Source organism: Tachyglossus aculeatus, chromosome 25 (genome assembly GCF_015852505.1).
Source record: "Tachyglossus aculeatus isolate mTacAcu1 chromosome 25, mTacAcu1.pri, whole genome shotgun sequence".
NCBI lineage: Eukaryota > Metazoa > Chordata > Mammalia > Monotremata > Tachyglossidae > Tachyglossus > Tachyglossus aculeatus.
The window spans coordinates 11,475,889-11,492,664 of NC_052090.1; the positions used below are offsets into that span (position 1 = coordinate 11,475,889).

At 40.1% G+C, this 16,776-nt stretch overlaps 1 protein-coding gene across 6 annotated transcripts in view; it reads right to left on the minus strand.

The window, feature by feature from the left end:
• NOL4 (nucleolar protein 4) overlaps positions 1-16,776 on the minus strand; it is a 252,054-nt gene that overhangs the window by 184,572 nt on the left and 50,706 nt on the right. For 3 of the 6 annotated variants that reach the window (XM_038766647.1, XM_038766648.1, XM_038766649.1), the window contains exons 2-4: positions 15,531-15,680; positions 1,940-2,051; positions 409-521 (exon numbers count right to left, since the gene is read on the minus strand). In XM_038766647.1, the coding sequence (XP_038622575.1) occupies positions 409-521; positions 1,940-2,051; positions 15,531-15,680 (375 nt within the window). Of the gene's footprint in view, positions 1-408; positions 522-1,939; positions 2,052-14,303; positions 14,357-15,520; positions 15,681-16,776 lie in introns of those variants that run through there. The other 3 variants (XM_038766651.1, XM_038766650.1, XM_038766654.1) reach the window with 2 other exon arrangements.

The window sequence follows — 16,776 nt, forward strand, 5'->3', positions numbered from 1 at the left end:
GCAACCACTGGAGGTTCAGGAGGAGTGGGGAAACATGGACTGAACTTTTTTGTACAAAAATGATCCGGGCAACAGAGTGAAGTCTGGACTGTAGTGGGAAGAGACAGGATGCAGGGAGGCCAGCAAGAAAGCTGATACAGTAATGAGGGAGGGCTAGGATAAATGCTTGGATTAACGTGGTAGCAGTTTGGATGGATTTTAGACAAGCTGTGATGGTTAGAGCAAGAGGATTTTGTAATAGATTGAATGTATTCAATAGAGAAGTTTTATCCCTAACAAATGTGCTTTAGAGACAAATATCCGTATGCATAACATGTTAAATATCTTACACCCTATCAAGCTGAATGATCCAACTGGAACTTAGTTTTTCACCTATTATTAAGAGACTTAAGGAGGTTTTTAATTTACCTCATCTTGTTGCGAGTTTAGGAGCTGGAGCTTCATGTGCTTCATGTAGGCCATAGTAATTGGCATATTGTAATCAATCATGCTGGTTACCAAGGTAGGGGGCTTTCCATTATCTGTAATAGAAGTATTTTTTCAAATATATGAATTGTTGAAAAATTGCATGTTGAACGAACATTTAAATTTCAGATGAGGAAGACTGGCAACTCTCCAAACATCTAAAAGTTGATCTTTGACCCATTCCAATTGTCTGTTTCCAAAAAAAAAAAAAAAAAAAAATCAACCTCTAATGCACCTTCAAAAGCCAACAAAATCTAAGCGCTGGGAAGGATACAAGGTGATCAGGTTTTCCTACTAATGAACAGCTTGAACAATACCTAAGCTGTTGACACCTTCACAATGAACTGATCTGTTGTTTATTAACTAGTTGGTTTTTAATATTAGAACCATAGAATTTCATTTACCATGCTGAAACCTCAGTGTTATCATGTACGAGATACTTCTAGGCCTTAAAAAACTATATTTTTTAAAAATTAAGCAACCTAGTGCAGTCGCTTCCTACATGCAAAGTGGACCCTATGAGAGACGTACAATAACTCATAACCACCAAGACACCACTTATTCCACATGGAGAGCAATTTAATGAATGATATATTTGGAACTTTCACAAAAGGACAATAAATATGTTCCCTGTAGAGCACAGAGGGGAAACACATAGTCCTCCAGCCAGGACCATGCCTATTGAAGCCACCTACGTATGGGAAACTATTAAGAGGAAAGCTAATGCCCTGCCCATAAAACCAAGGCAAGGTTTACCCCTTGAGAAAGCCAAAGGGCATCTATAAGACAGGAAAACCACTGCAAATGTGTGCCAAACTGCTTTTTCCACCCTTTCGGGAGCACCCTAAGCTGCCAGCTTTGTGAGCTGAGGAGGCTTGGGATACTGGAGGTGCTGCATTCGTGTATGGGTCAGGGTCAAAATTCACTAATTCACTCTTCCCATGTATGGACACACCCGGGCAGCTCCCATTCACTCTCCCTCCCGCTTCCTCAACGAGGTGGCAAACCTACTCCAAGGGAAGAAGTTGAATAGCCACACATTAAAATGGATTCCAAAGTAATCAAGTCGTATTCAGAACAACTGCCATCCATGTCCCCATCTAGCCATGATTTTTAGAATAATGGGGTGGGTAGGGCTCTGGAGAAGTCACTTAGTCCACTGTCCCTAGCCTTCAAATGGATGGCATAAATCACCACAAGAGGATAAGAATTCATCCCGCCTTAGATTAACACATAAATATTTTTGTTAAAAGGTATTTTTTAACAAGTAAATCCATCTAAGGATGAACACCAAACTGCACTCCAAGCAGATGCATAACATTCACTTCCTTTGAACTTGAATAAATGAGATGATCTGACTTGTTGAACTGTTCCAGTCTACCAAATTTTTATGAACCTTCACTTAAAATAGAAAATATAAATTGGTCTTATGAATGAAATTACTTTACATCCCTCTATTTGACACTAAAGCTACCTTTATGATCTGCTCCATCTGGGTTTAAATGCATTCTTTTCTGGCACTCTGAGCAGCTCATTAAAAATCGTGTCACCGCTTCTCTCGGTAGGAAGGCGTAGCTCTCTGAAATCTGAAATGATTCACAAAATAGTGGCATTATTATATAAAGCAATTGACTGGGATTTAACAGAACTGATCATTATATTTCCAAATAAGACATATTACACCATAATGGCAGGAAGCACAATGAGAGCATGCACTGCATACCATGCATCATTTCAAGAAACATTTATCCAATTTGACTGTATATCACCTAATGGCTAATAATTTGGGATGTGAAGAGAAAAAAAATCAGTCATATTAAGAAGGATTCCTGGTTTTTCTTCTCCATTTTTAAGCACAAACTCAATTAAGACATCCAGTAATCTCAGACAACAAGGTAATTCTAAAAATGCTTTCAGAGCACAACAAGGGGTATCAAAACCTGTTTTGGTGGTGGGTTTTTTCTAGTTGATAATGATGTGTACTAAGAACTTACTATGTGATGAGCACTGGGCTGAGCAATGATGTAGATACAGATAAATAGCCCAGACCCAGTGCCCCAAGCAGAAACATAAAACGTAAAAGGAAACATTGGGTTTTGGAGTAATGAGAGTAACTGGCCTACTGTATCATCTGTGGTTAAATGTCTAGAGTTAATTAATAAAATCAATCTTACTGCAAACCAGACCTGTGTTGGGGTTGAACAGACTCAGGAATCTGTGAAACCTTGTATTTGGGGGCTAAAGAGGCCCTCCTCACCAGCTCTCTTGGGAATATTTTTCCCAGGGCTCCCGGGAATCTTGTCAGAAACAGCTTCCCTTGGCTACCAATCAATGGTATTTATTGAGCGCTTACTATATGCAGAGCACTGTACTATGCACTTGGGAGAGCACAATACACCACAGCTAGAAAACACATTCCCTACCCACAATGATCTTACAGTCTAGAAGAGAAGACACTTTAATGTCCACAAATGAGGCCCAGTCAATCGTATTTACTGAGCACTTATTATGTGCAGAGCACCGTATTAAGCGCTTGAGAGAGTACAATACAACAAAAATCAGACACACTCCCTGTGTCTGTCCACAATGAGCTTACAGACTAGAGGGGAAAACAGACATTAATATAAATAAATGCATTACAGATATGCACTTAAGTGCTGTGGGGCTGGGAAGGGCGAAATATTGGGGAGGGCCCAAAATTCCTCCTTCCCAAACCCACTGTACTTTTCACAGAAAATTCTTCATTCTGGTCCTTGTCATCTATTTCTTCATTATCCACTAACAGATTTTCATATTTTTCCAAATACACACCCTGTCAGAAACTTTGGGATTCAATGCAAGAATGTCAGCCCCTTGTCATCAATAGAGCTAACTTGTTCCTCTGAGCCTGAACTACAGGCTGGGCAAAAATTAAAACTTCTACGCCGGGTGTCATTCTGGCAAGAGGAATGGCCTGTAGTTCAGGCTGGGCAAAAATTAAAACTTCTACGCCGGGTGTCATTCTGGCAAGAGGAATGAGCCTCAGAGCAGAAACTACAAAGGAAAATGAAGCATATCAAGATATACTGTCAATTTCTACTAATCTTAGAGAAGAGGAGACCCTAGTGTGAGCTCTTAGTGGAGCCTGTTGCACAGTTTGGGTCTAATAGTATGGCATTGGCACTAGCTTGGGGAAATGAACGGATAAAAGGCTGAGGGAAAACTAGGCGGAAAGCTAATGTGGAGTGGTCACCAACCTCCAGGTGTATGTACTGCTCTCGTGAACACTGACAGGTTTTTTTTTTTTGGTAAACAGAGCAGTGCATAAGAAAGAGAAAAATATGCAGAAGGAGATTAGCCCTGTGTAACTCAGTCCATTCCATAAATAATGATCCTAGGAAACAAATTATCCTAGAATTTAAGGGATTTATACCTTCTGTGTCAACTTCCTTATGAGGATAAAATATTGCTCAGGCTTTTCTTTTAATTTCCTGCTGGGCTGAACCAGTCATAAAACCCAACAATTGGAAGACACTTGGTCAAGCACACTTCACATCAGATGTATCGTAAGAAAAGGTTATTTTCCGACTCATATCAGATCTTTATCCCCCGTCTAGAGCCGGTTTCCATGCTCAGCTGGGAGAAATGTTTCTGAGCATCTAAAAACCTGTTTAAAATCTCAGAAATTAACATGAAAAAATAAATGACTAGGCACACTCAGCCCTTTGCCTTCATGACACTTTAACTCATATAGAGTGCAAGTCCCCTGAAATTAATGAAGCTGACCCATGGTTTCATTAGCAACCTGGGTTTGATCAGAATGCTCCATTTATTTTAATCAAGCATTCCTATCAAATCTTGACTCCACTCACAGAGGAATGAAAATCTCCATGGGAATCAACTGAGCTAAATCTCAGATTTGATGAGCATGCTCCATTAGCTTCAATGGAGCTGATCTTCAAGTTAGTTTACTCCTTCTCCCCTTTCCACATAGACTTAACCTTGGTCTGATACTTTTTAACAAAGGTAGTTGTCTCAGTTTTAACAATTATCCCAGTCTGAAGTTCTTTTCTTTTCTGCCAAAGCTGCCTGAACATATGCTATAAAATGATCCACAGCAGCAAGTTCAGCCTCCCTGGACCTAAAGGTGTTTCTCTAAAGTTTAGAAAGGATCCAACACTGGCAGTGGTTTTTAATAGATACTTTTTGTCCTCTGTTAAAGAGAAAATGCCCATTTCTGATTCTCAAAAGGACGTATTTTATAGGAGGCTTTAAGATCAATCACTGCTACTTATTGAGTGTTTACTATGTGCAGAGGACTGCACTAGTTGCTTGGGAGAGTACAATACAACTGAGTCGGCAGACACGTTTCCTGCCCACAATAAGCTTACGGTATAGAGGGGTGCTTGGACACCAAGTGCTTAGTACTGCACTAAGTACCAAAGATTGATCTTTTTAAAACCTGTCACTTTTTCTGTAATGGTGATTACCTACTGTAGTTGAGGCTCAAACTAATTGTGAACCTACTAAGAGAGAACTTGATATGATATGGAAATGCTACAGTCTAATAAGGGAACACCAGAGGTGGTCCTCATTGGGTATGATGCCACGGTGAGCTATTGAAAATTTTGACAAAGGAACTGGTCATGCTCTCCACTGTTTCTATCATTCCTGAGGTGAGGAATGCTTGGAAAGAGGCAAATTTGTTACTACTCTTTGACAATGCTAAATGAACATTCCATGATCGGTACAGGGCAGGCCCAACAAAGTCCTGACTTGAGACATACACAATCTATCAAAAGAAGAAAAGGAGTATAATGTGGCATTACCTGATAACCTCACTTTTTCTATTTTTCCCTTCTGATAATCTGTAGAGATTTACATTTAAATTGCAAGATCATTAGATGCCGATACTCTGTGTATCAACTCTCTTCATCATGCAGTAGAGAGGCACAGAAAGCGTAGAGATAGTATTACATCAGAAGAGAAGCAGTGTGGCTCAGTGGAAAGAGCACGGGCTTTGGAGTCAGAGGTCATGGGTTCAAATCCCAGCTCTGCCACTAATCAGCTGTGTGACTTTCATTAAGTCATTTAACTTCTCTGTGTCTCAGTTACCTCATCTGTAAAATGGGGATGAAGACTGTGAGCCCCCCATGGGACAACCTGATCACCTCGTAACCTCCCCTGCGCTTAGAACAGTGCTTTGCACATAGTACATGCTTAATAAATGCCACCATTATTATTATCTCAAGGTAACTGAACTGAATCTCCTGGTGAGATGGCTAAGTACATCAGAGAGAGGCTCTAATAAACAGAACCACGTTAAGTGACAAAGAAAACAGTGCCTACCAGATAGCCTGCTCTGAAACTCCAAGAATCCCATTGCTACAATTCCAAACTACAGGTAGAACCGTATCCTCAGATCTGTCTCCACCCACTTCTGAGGTACTGAATGGATGCCAGATGCTGATCAATCAACAGAATTTACTGAGTGCTTACTATGTGAAGAGCACTGCATTAATCATTTCCTCTCCATCCAATCTACTACCTTGCTGTTTCGATCTCTCATCCTATCCTGACTGGATTACTGCATCAGCCTCCTCTCTGATCTCCCACCCTCCTGTCTCTCCCCACTTCAGTCTATACTTCAAGCTGCTGCCCGGATCATCTTTGTGCAGAAACGCTCTGGGCATGTTGCTCCCTTCCTCAAAAATCTCCAGTGGCTGCCTGTCAACCTATGCATCAAGCAAAAACTCTTCACTCTCGGCTTCAAGGCTGTCCATCACCTCACCCCCTCCTACCTCACCTCCCTTCTCTCCTCCTACAGCCCAGCCCGCACCCTCCGCTCCTCTGCTGCTAACCTCCTCACTGTAACTGTACCTCGTTCTCGCCTGTCCCACCATCGACCCCCTGGCCCACGTCCTCCGCCTGGCCTGGAATGCCCTCCCTCCGTACATCCGCCAAGCTAGCTCTCTTCCTCCCTTCAAAGCCCTACTGAGAGCTCACCTCCTCCAAGACGCCTTCCCAGACTGAGCCCCTTTCTTCCTCTCCTCCTCCCCATCCCCCCGCCTTACCTCCTTCCCCTCCCCACAGTACTTGCATATATGTTTGTACAGATTTATTACTCTATTTTAGTTGTACATATTTACTATTCTATTTATTTTGTTAATGATGTGCATCTAGTTTTAATTCTATTTATTCTGATGACGACACCTGTCCAAATGTTTTGTTTTGATGTCTGTCTCCCCCTTCTAGACTGTGAGCCTGTTGTTGGGTAGGGACCGTCTCTATGTGTTGCCAACTTGTACTTCCCAAGTGCTTAGTACAGTGCTCTGCACACAGTAAGCTCTCAATAAATATGACTGAATGAATGAATAGGGGAAATAGTAGAGTATAAGGATAGATGAGTAAGTGCTATGAAGCTGGGGAGAAAAACAAAGTGCTTAAAGGGTACGCCGGCAAGTGCATATTGCATGAAGAAGGGAAGGTGGATAGGAGAAATGAGGGCTTACTCAATGATGGACACTTGGAAGAGATGTGATTTTTAGGAGGGCTTTGAAGGTGGGGAGTGGATACGAAAGGTCAGGGAGTTCCAGAACTGAGAGAGGATGTGGGCAAAGAGTGAGTAGCAGGACAGAAGAGATGGAGGTACAGAGACTAGATTGGCATCAGAGGAATGGAGGGTGCGGGCTGGGTTGTAGTAGGAGATCAGACTGCTTTACCCCTACCACAGTGAAAATCTTCAAAGCAAATCCAAGCAATGAAGACTCAATACACCAAATGATTTTCAAATCTAAAGAAACGGATCACTGGAAAAACTGACCATTCTTCAAACTTAGTCCCAGGGGTACAAATGACACTACATGTTTCAGAGAGCATACTTCATTGAAAACAAAAGCAAGTATGCTCTCTGACTAAACACATAGTGCTGCAAGTGCTGCTAATGCTATATAACTGAAAAATCCAATTCCATTACATGTCAAATGCATTTTCTCAATGATGACTGCCAAATCTCGCACACCAGGAACAATGACATGCCTTTCTCTTTCATTGAAGATACCCTAAATGGAGATATTTTCCTCCTCGTATTTCTGAGTGATGTGTTCCCTTCAACTTCCTCAAATTATAACGATTTTCTTTGGAAAAAAACCCTCCAAATTTATCCAACTCACTGACTGAACTTCACATATGCTTGAATTTAAGCTCATGAATTTCTCGGTCCTTTCAGGGCATAAAGGGACAAATCCCTAAGTGGTCTTAAGATCACATCATCTTTAATTGTTTTAGTTGAAGATGTACATTTCTGCTTTGTGCTAGTTACATACAAGAAAATGCTCCTCAAGGGAAATCACATTACTAAAGAGAACAGTGCATAGTATGATTGTATAGTGGAGATTAATTATATAAGGTAGCTCCTTTTTTTTTTTAGCCCAAGTGAAGCTCCCTGGAAGTTTCACACAATCTGGTTGGAGGTGACACCTCCCCTCCCCACTACCCTGCAAAAAAATGGTTCAGTCAAGTGATCTGGTCCGTGTTTCAGGTTTCAGAGTTCTACAAAAAACAAGTAGAAGCATATGGGAATGATGCTGAACTCTACCTGGGAAAAATTAGCAAGCCATCTGCTCTGTTCAGGCAGAACTGATTGCTAAAGTGATGGTTTTGCTCGTACTGTTTCAGTACTGCTGATATATTAACAGTCATGGTCTTGACAGAGGGTCAAAAGGACCCTGGTCAATCCAACATTTTGCGAGGAGTCTAGAAAACAATGGTTTGCCTTAAAAAGAATAAAGTGACTTCCTGTCAACCTAGGCTTATTTGCAGGATGTGGGGACCTAGAAGAGTGACATGTGCTGAAATATAGGCAGCAGGATACTTTTACATTTAACCTAACTTCAATTCAAATGCTTTACTTACCCCCAAAATGGAAATGAATCTCTTCTGACACTCTCGCTGGCACTGAGATAGCTTGGACAGCAGTAAGATCAGCAGACTAAAGTGCAGCACTGGCAACAATATTTTCAATATGTATTAAAATCCTCAATTGCCCACAGCTTCATTATTTATGGCTCAACTTAAATTTCCTTCAGCTCCTAAGCTAGGTGTCCACCCTGATTTATAGCCCTACATTAGCTCACTTAATCCACATGCCTCTCCAATGAAGACATTAGGGGGCAAGCCCTATCCATCGTTTACAAAGAACAGGTAAACAGCAATTCACAGTGTGCAGCTTCATTGAGTCAAAGAGTCAATTTCCCATGGTGTTCCAGAGATACAATTTTGGAATGGAAGCTAACAACTTTACCTCCTTGATCCAAGATGGAGGCACAGGCCCTCATTTCCTCTTGTAACCACTACTTTGAGTAACAAAACAAAAACACAACTCAGTTCTGCCATAATCTGTGTTCTCGCTATACATTTTGGCTAGAACACTGTTAGAGAATCAAAGAACATTAACCCAGCAACGCAAACCTTCCTAGACACTGTGTGACACAGTGTTGAAAGAAACTGGGCACATGACTGAATACTACAGAATGAGTTTTCCTAATTGTGGGGTTTGGTAAGAACACACATACTGCATTTTGGAGCTGGGTGTATTAGCAATTGTTCCAATTAATTTGCAGGTAAAGCCTATGAACAACATCCCCATTTCTCATCTCCCATACTGTGGGTAATTTCCCAAGATGACATTCACTCCCAATAAAACACATTCAAATGGAAAAATCTAGCCCAATTCATAAGCATTCAGATGGTGCCTCATCTTACATTCTAGTCACACAGATTGTGGCTTAACACAGCATTTACTGGGAGGTCTGCTCATTTCACTCACGTGTTCACTGTTTTCCCACCTAACGTGAGTCATTTAAATTTGAGAGCCCCATCCAATAGGCGCCAAATTCAGAAAGTTTTTATACATGACCTACATTTCTCAGTACTTGTGAAAACATCATCAGCAGATGTCACCACACTTCTACAATACCTAGTAAGAGGGCTGGTATTTTGTGGTGATTTTCCTCAAATCAGTTTTGGAAGGATGAAGAACAAACGATAAATTGGAAATCAGACAGTAGATGTGAACAGTGCCAAATGTCATCCTTGATTCAAGTAAGGATGATCTTGGAAATTCTGCAAACTGGCTATCAAAACAAAGTAGACAGAAATCGCTTCATTTGCTTAGAGACAATTTTGACCTATGAAAAGAAAAATATGATGCAATGGCATGAAAAGGGCAATCCCAAAGTAAAGAAACAGAGGCAAAAACTGACTACATTCTAATAGAATTCCCACACTTGGAGCCATCCAATACCAGAAAACAATGACCACCCCAACTTGGTGATGGAATCTAGTTACAATTCTGACCTGTTTTGCACATACCCAATCAACTCCACTCCACCACCTGTTTTTGTCCCTAAACTACTTTCAAATAACCCGCTAAAATTTCTTGACCTAACAATGCTCATTCATTCATTCAATCATATTTATTGAGCGCTTACTGTGTGCAGAGCACTGTACTAAGCGCTTGGAGAGTACAATGGGCTACAAAGGTAGCTCATGGCTACCCTGAAAACATTAATGTTACCTAGAGACCCCGATCACCTCTCAATTACTCTCAACTCATTGCTTCTTCCAACTCCCCAAACATTACAACCCAACCCCAAATGTGATGGGTCTAACCTTACTTTTGTCTTACCCAGAATGGCCTAGTGGGTAAAGTCTGGGAGTCAGAAGGACCTGGATTCTAATCTTGGCTCTGCCACTTGTCTGCTGTGTGTGACCGTGGGCAAGTCACTTCATTTCTCTAAGCCCCGGTTACCTCATCTGGAAAATGGGGATTAAGACTGTGAGCCCCATGTGGAATATGGATTGTGCCCATCCTGATTAGCTTGTATCTACCCCGGCATTTAGAACAGTGCCTGGCATGTAGTAAGAGCTTATATGCCATAAAAAAAGGTCTCCAGTCCTAGTTCCCTAGTAATTGAAGGTAAATCTCCTCCAAGAGGCCTTCCCCAATTAGGCCAACTCTTCTTTTCCCACATCTTTTTGCATCACCTCTGCTCTTGGATTGGCATCCTTTATTCACTCCTCCCTCAGCCTTACAGCACTTATGTATATATACAGAATTTATTTATATTAATGTCTGTCTGCCCCCTAGATGGTATATAAACCCGGTTTTTTAATGGCATTTATTAAGCGCTTACTATGTGCAAAGCAATGTGTCAACCAACTCTGTTATACTGTACTCTCCCAAGCGCTTAGTAGAGCTCTCTGCACACAATAAGTGGTCAATAAGTGAGGTTGATTGATTGTTAGTAAGTGCTTATTGTGTGCAGAGCTAATCCAAGCCACAACAGCCTCCTCACTGAGGTCCCTGTCTCTCCCCTCTCCAGTCCATACTTCATTCTGCTGCCTAGATCATTTTTCTGAAAAACCATTCAGTCCCTATCTCCCCACTCCTCAAAAACTTCCAAAGGTGGACTCTCCCCTCTGGGTCTGCTATGCACTGGGCTGTGTAGCCCTTAAGCACTCTGATGCTCACCTCAGCCCCACAATACCAATGTTAATTCTTATAGTCTACTATTTCCCCTATCCTTAAACTATTTAAATGTCTGTCTTCCCCTACAGACTATATATCTACCAACACTGTTGTATTGTACTTTCCCAAGAGCTAAATACAGTACTCTGCACACAGTAAGCGCTCAATAAATTGGATGGTTAATTGCTCTGACTAGAAGAGAATAAAGCAGAAAAACAGTCAGGGAACAGGAATTTTAGGTAAGCCTGAAAGTGCCAATAACAAACAGAAGCAGGTTGGGTAGACTGCAGAAATCTACCTCAGGAAGAGCCTAACAACCTTCGCTTGTGTGGAAGAGATTAACGAATTGGCTTTTCCCTTTCGATTCCTGTTTTCTACTTGATCATACTTCTCATTAGAAATTTACTTCCTACTAATTTCTATTGCCATCTACCAACTGAACGTATATCCAACTAAATGAGAGAGGCTGTTCAACTAAAGCTGTGTGGGTTAGCTCCTGTTCCTTCATTTAGGACATCACATTTGATTGCTATGGAAACAGTTGTGCCATCCCATCCAGAAATTCTTTTTCAAGACTGAGAATCACCATTAGAAACAGATACATTCATGGGGCAAAAATCATAGGCCCATGCCAGTTTGCCTTAATATAAAAGGGAGACTTCTATTTCAGAAAACAATAGCCCATTATTTAGTAAAGTTTAAATCTTTTAAAAGGTGGCAAGAATGGATTTAATTGCTAATTCTGTGGTATGATCCCAAGTGCTAGTACAGTGCTCTGCACATAGTAAGTGCTCAATAGATACCATCGATTGACTGATCTGTTAAAAAGATATTAACACATGCTGAGTAATTAAATTTTAATATACAACCACTTTAGACTCTATCAATGCCCCACCACTCCCTTCACCCCTCTCCAAAAAAAGGGAAACGTCAAAAAACTGCCAGTCTTTGCAATTTACATAAAGGACTTTTTCTTCTACCAATGCATTTGTTTAAAATTAGAGGGGAGGGAATTAGAGAATACCTTAAAGTTTTGACAAAACTGGTGACAGAAAAGAAAAATAAGCTTCATCTGTTCATTTCTGAAGGATGAAATTAACTCATCCTATGTAGGGATATAACACGGAAGAGATTTAAATAGCCTCCATAAATACTCACACACACACACAAGTACAAGGATTGAGAGAAAAGTAGATGCAATAATGTTGAGAAGTGAATTATGTTAGCTCAGAGAATCTTCTTCCATCCCTCAAATATTCTGTATTATAAGGTATTTAATTATTTGTGATGGGAGACAGACTTCCTAAGTAGTAATTGAATCACCATTCAAAATGCAAAGTTAACACTGATGTGCAGAGCAACTTTGGAAAATGCTGTAATACAGGCATGTAATAACCACCAAAAACAATTCTATATATAGGCCTACTGAAGCAGCAATTTTTTAATGGTACTTGTTAAGCACTTACTATGTGTCAGGCACTGTACCAAGGGCTGATGTAGACACAAGCAGATCAGGTTGGACACAGTCCCTGTCCCACATGGGGCTCACAATGAATATATAAAAATTCAAAGCAATTAAAATCATCACTGGGAATCTTATATACACTATAATACGGATTCTTAAAATAATGCACACTAATAATTAAGATAAAAACAGTGTGTCTTTTAAAAGTGTATAGGGGAAAGGAGAGAGCCTAGGACAATACAGCCATAAATGCTAATAAAATGCAGTACTAAAAACTGAAAATCCTAATTTCCAAAGGACTCCGAATAATTCAATCAACTTAATGGCATTTTCCAACATGACCATTTACATTTCCAGCAACTCCCTATGTGAAAAAAGCTGAGGATAACAGACTCAACAATCCACCTGTCTGAGGCCTTCATCATATGGCTCAGTGGAAAGAGCACGGGCTTTGGAGTCAGAGGTCATGGGTTCGAATCCCGGCTCCACCACATGTCTACTGTGAGACCTTGGGCAAGTCACTTAACTTCTCTGAGCCTCAGTTACCTCATCTGTAAAATGGGGATTAAGACTGTGAGCCCCACGTGGGGCAACCTGATCACTCTGTATCCCCCCAAGCGCTTAGAACAGTGCTTTGCACATAGTAAGCGCTTAACAAATGCCAACATTATTATTATTATAATAACGACCACCACGATATATATCGCGCATAGGACTATTTCTTATAGGCTGAATGTAACTGGCTGCTTTGCTTTTGGTGGGTTTGCTTCAGAAAGCAAGTCTGCTGTTATCCCTCCAATGATGCCCATTTTTTCCTGGCAAGAATATGTCAATGAATCATCAGAGACTTCTACGGAAAGCTTACCTTATAAATAGTAATCTTCTCCTCAAGGTCAAGGAATAGGCAAACGAACTTGACAATGCTAGGCGTCAAGGGCAGGGAGAGTATAAGCAAGCGAGTTGGGTGGGGGCGGGTTGGCAGGAGGACAAAATTAAATCCTCCACCAGCATGGGGTGGGGGGAGAGTAGAAGCTGCTTCTGATACTTTACGAAGACATTCTTCCTTCCAAAAGGCTCTTTATGAACAGAACATCAAATGCCACACCCCGACAACACTGTTAGACAGTAACTTAAGCTGGTGCTTTGAATTTCTAATAACTTGATCAGACTCTCGCCATGTAATTCTATAGGAGATGTTATATAGAGTTACATAGGGGGAGACTTTCACCTATGTAATTAGCTCAGATTACTACTCAAAGGAAAAGGCCTCCAAAAAGGTTTACGAAAGCAAATTAAACTGCACAAATTGATCTTATCACATAAAACAAACCAGAGAGCATATATTGTGCAAGGAGTAACAGCTTATATACTGGAAAGACCCCACTGGAAGTTCAAGTAGCTTATTCATTTCAATAAAACATCATAAAACGAATGCAGATTAGTGACATTAATAGATACAACTACTTTTGCTAGTGCTGACCAGAAGATTCAATCCAGGTTTGGGGGACAGGTGAAAATTAGTTGGTTTAGTGAATATTTATCTACATTAAAATATCCCAGGATAACTGGGTCATTATCATTAGTAATGATAAGAGATAATGCCTACTAAAATGCAGTGGCTCAGATTAGAGTTTATTGGCAGAATTGTGGGAGGAAACTTTACAGTATGTGCCTGCCCACACGTCATGCAATTTGGAAACAGCCAAGAAAGAAAACCATGGGGGGAAAGGATTAAATACAACACATATTAAAGGTTATTATGCGACTATAAGGATTCAATATGACCCTGGCAATAGAGCAAAAAATAGTTATGGAAAAGAAGCTATTTCTTATGCTCAATAGCTAATTTGCAAACGTAAGTACCTGTGTTTGAAACTTTGAGCATTTCACACTTTTTTCTTTATCTGCAAAAAAAAATGGATCCAGGCTGATATTGTGTATCAATGTTGCTGAAAACAATTAAGATCACTGTAGCCAAAAGCAAAAGACCAATTATGGACTCTGCTGCTCTAGTACACATAATGTATGTTTTGTTTCAATAAGGACATAATAGTTCATGTTTTACTACTCTTTTAAAGAGATAACTCCTTTTACAGAGCTAGACTGCTTCATTAAATATATCATTCCATAATTATTTTAACCCCATAGGTAAAGGATCTGTTAAGGCTGCTATCCTTTGAGATTTTGGAAATAATTAAATTCATTTTGAAAATTATATTTGCTTGCCAGCTGGCGAAACTAAAGGATTTTCTTTTATATTTGTGATTCTCCTATTTGTATAGGGTAAATATGCCCCAGATTGTCATTTCTAAATCCAGCCATAATAAACTTAAAAAAATTACACAATCCATATAACATTTGAAAAAAATAAATGCAATTTTATTAAATTATCTGAAATGGAAGGGAAGCCATAGAAAAACTGAATTAATGTGTACCATATAATGCTTAAACTTCATTCTACAGAAAAATGTAAATTACATTCACAATAACACTAAAAGTTTACAAACCTTGGACTATATGCATATAATATTTGCAAAAATATCATATAATTGAAAAAGTATTAAAAGTCAGGAATAAAATTAGAATTCTGGGATTTCAAGCTTTCATTATACAGCTTGTGTGCTTACACATACGCACGCTCATACTGAAAGTCATAAACCAACTGTAGAGCATTTAACAGAGCTTAGAACAGTGCTTGGCACATAGTAAGCGCTTAAATACCATCATTCATTATAAGGCATTCAGTGCCATTTACTCACTGTTCAATGGGTCTTCCAGTCATGTTTCTAAATTTGAATATTATATTTGTAGAAAGCAAGGTTTGACACAGACTTCATTTATATAAATATAAATAAAGATCTAGATATATAGAGATATATAGGTATGGCATTTATCTAAGTACATGTAAATACATACTTTTCACAAGCATATCCAATACAATATGCTAGAGTTAGAACTAAAACCACAAGCATTGTCCGTGTTGTGGTCCAAGTTATAACAGAAGACAGACATCTTAACTCACTCCTAATGGGTTATTATGGCATTTTATTCTAATTTAAGAGGTTTATTTTGTTTTGTTTTTTTACTTACTGCTTTGTAAGTTCTCTTTTGTCCAGCATGTTTTCGGATCTGTTCTCCATTTGGTCCTGTTTCCACATGCATGGAATAGATAATGTCAAAGAAATCTTCGACCACAGCTACCCGCCTTAAAGACAGCTTCTCATCTACACCTACTCCATCCTGAAAATAAGAAAAGGAGCAGTGAGGATTAGGATGAAAATGTAACACATCTTTTCTAAAATTTGAGCTCATGGAAAGACCCTTTAATTGATTATCTTTTAAATTCATTCAATCGCATTTATTGAGTGCTTACTGCGTGCGGAGCACTGTGCTAAGCGCTTGGGAAGTACAAGTTGGCAACATACGATAAATGATAGCACTTTATTTCTAGCATGGCCTTCAGTTTGGGAAGGCCTCCTGGAGGAGATGAGCTCTCAGTAGGGCTTTGAAGGGAGGAAGAGAGCCAGCTTGGTGGATGGGCAGAGGGAGAGCATTCCAGGCTGGGTGTCGATGGCGGGACAGGCGAGAATGAGGCACAGTGAGGAGGTTAGCGGCAGAGGAGCAGAGGGTGCAGGCTGAGCTGGAGAAGGAAGGAAGGAAGGTGAGGTAGGAGGGGGCGAGGTGATGGATAGCCTTGAAGCCGAGAGTGAGGAGTTTTTGCCTGATGCGTAGGTTGACTGGTAGCCACTGGACATTTTTGAGGAGGGGAGTAACATGCCCAGAGCATTTCTGCACAAAGATGATCCGGCCAGCAGCGTGAAGTATAGATTGACATGGGGAGAGACAAGAGGATGGGAGATCAGAGAGGAGGCTGATGCAGTAATCCAGTCGGGGTAGGATGATAGGGTTCCCAATCTTCTACCTCAGATTGGGAACCCCACCTGTGTATTCTCTCCCAGCACTTAGTACAGTGCTCAGCACACTGTAAAAACTTAATACTACTTTTAATAACTTTTATTTCTCAATCAACTTTATAAGATGACCCAGTTTATAAAGCAGAACTTCCTAAAGAATGTAAAGACAATGGCATTTTTGTTTGAGAACGTGTAATATGGAAAGTAAAATAAAAATGCACTTTGATTTCACATAGTAATTTCTGAATATCTTAAAAACAGTTTACCATGCATGCATCATTCTTTAATCTTACTCAAACTGATATAACCCAAAATAATCCAGCATAGACTTCCTACTGCTTGGAAGCAATTACACATACCATATTGGCATACAATAATCACAGAAACAGGAGTCCAATTTGAGCAAAATAATCACATAGCCA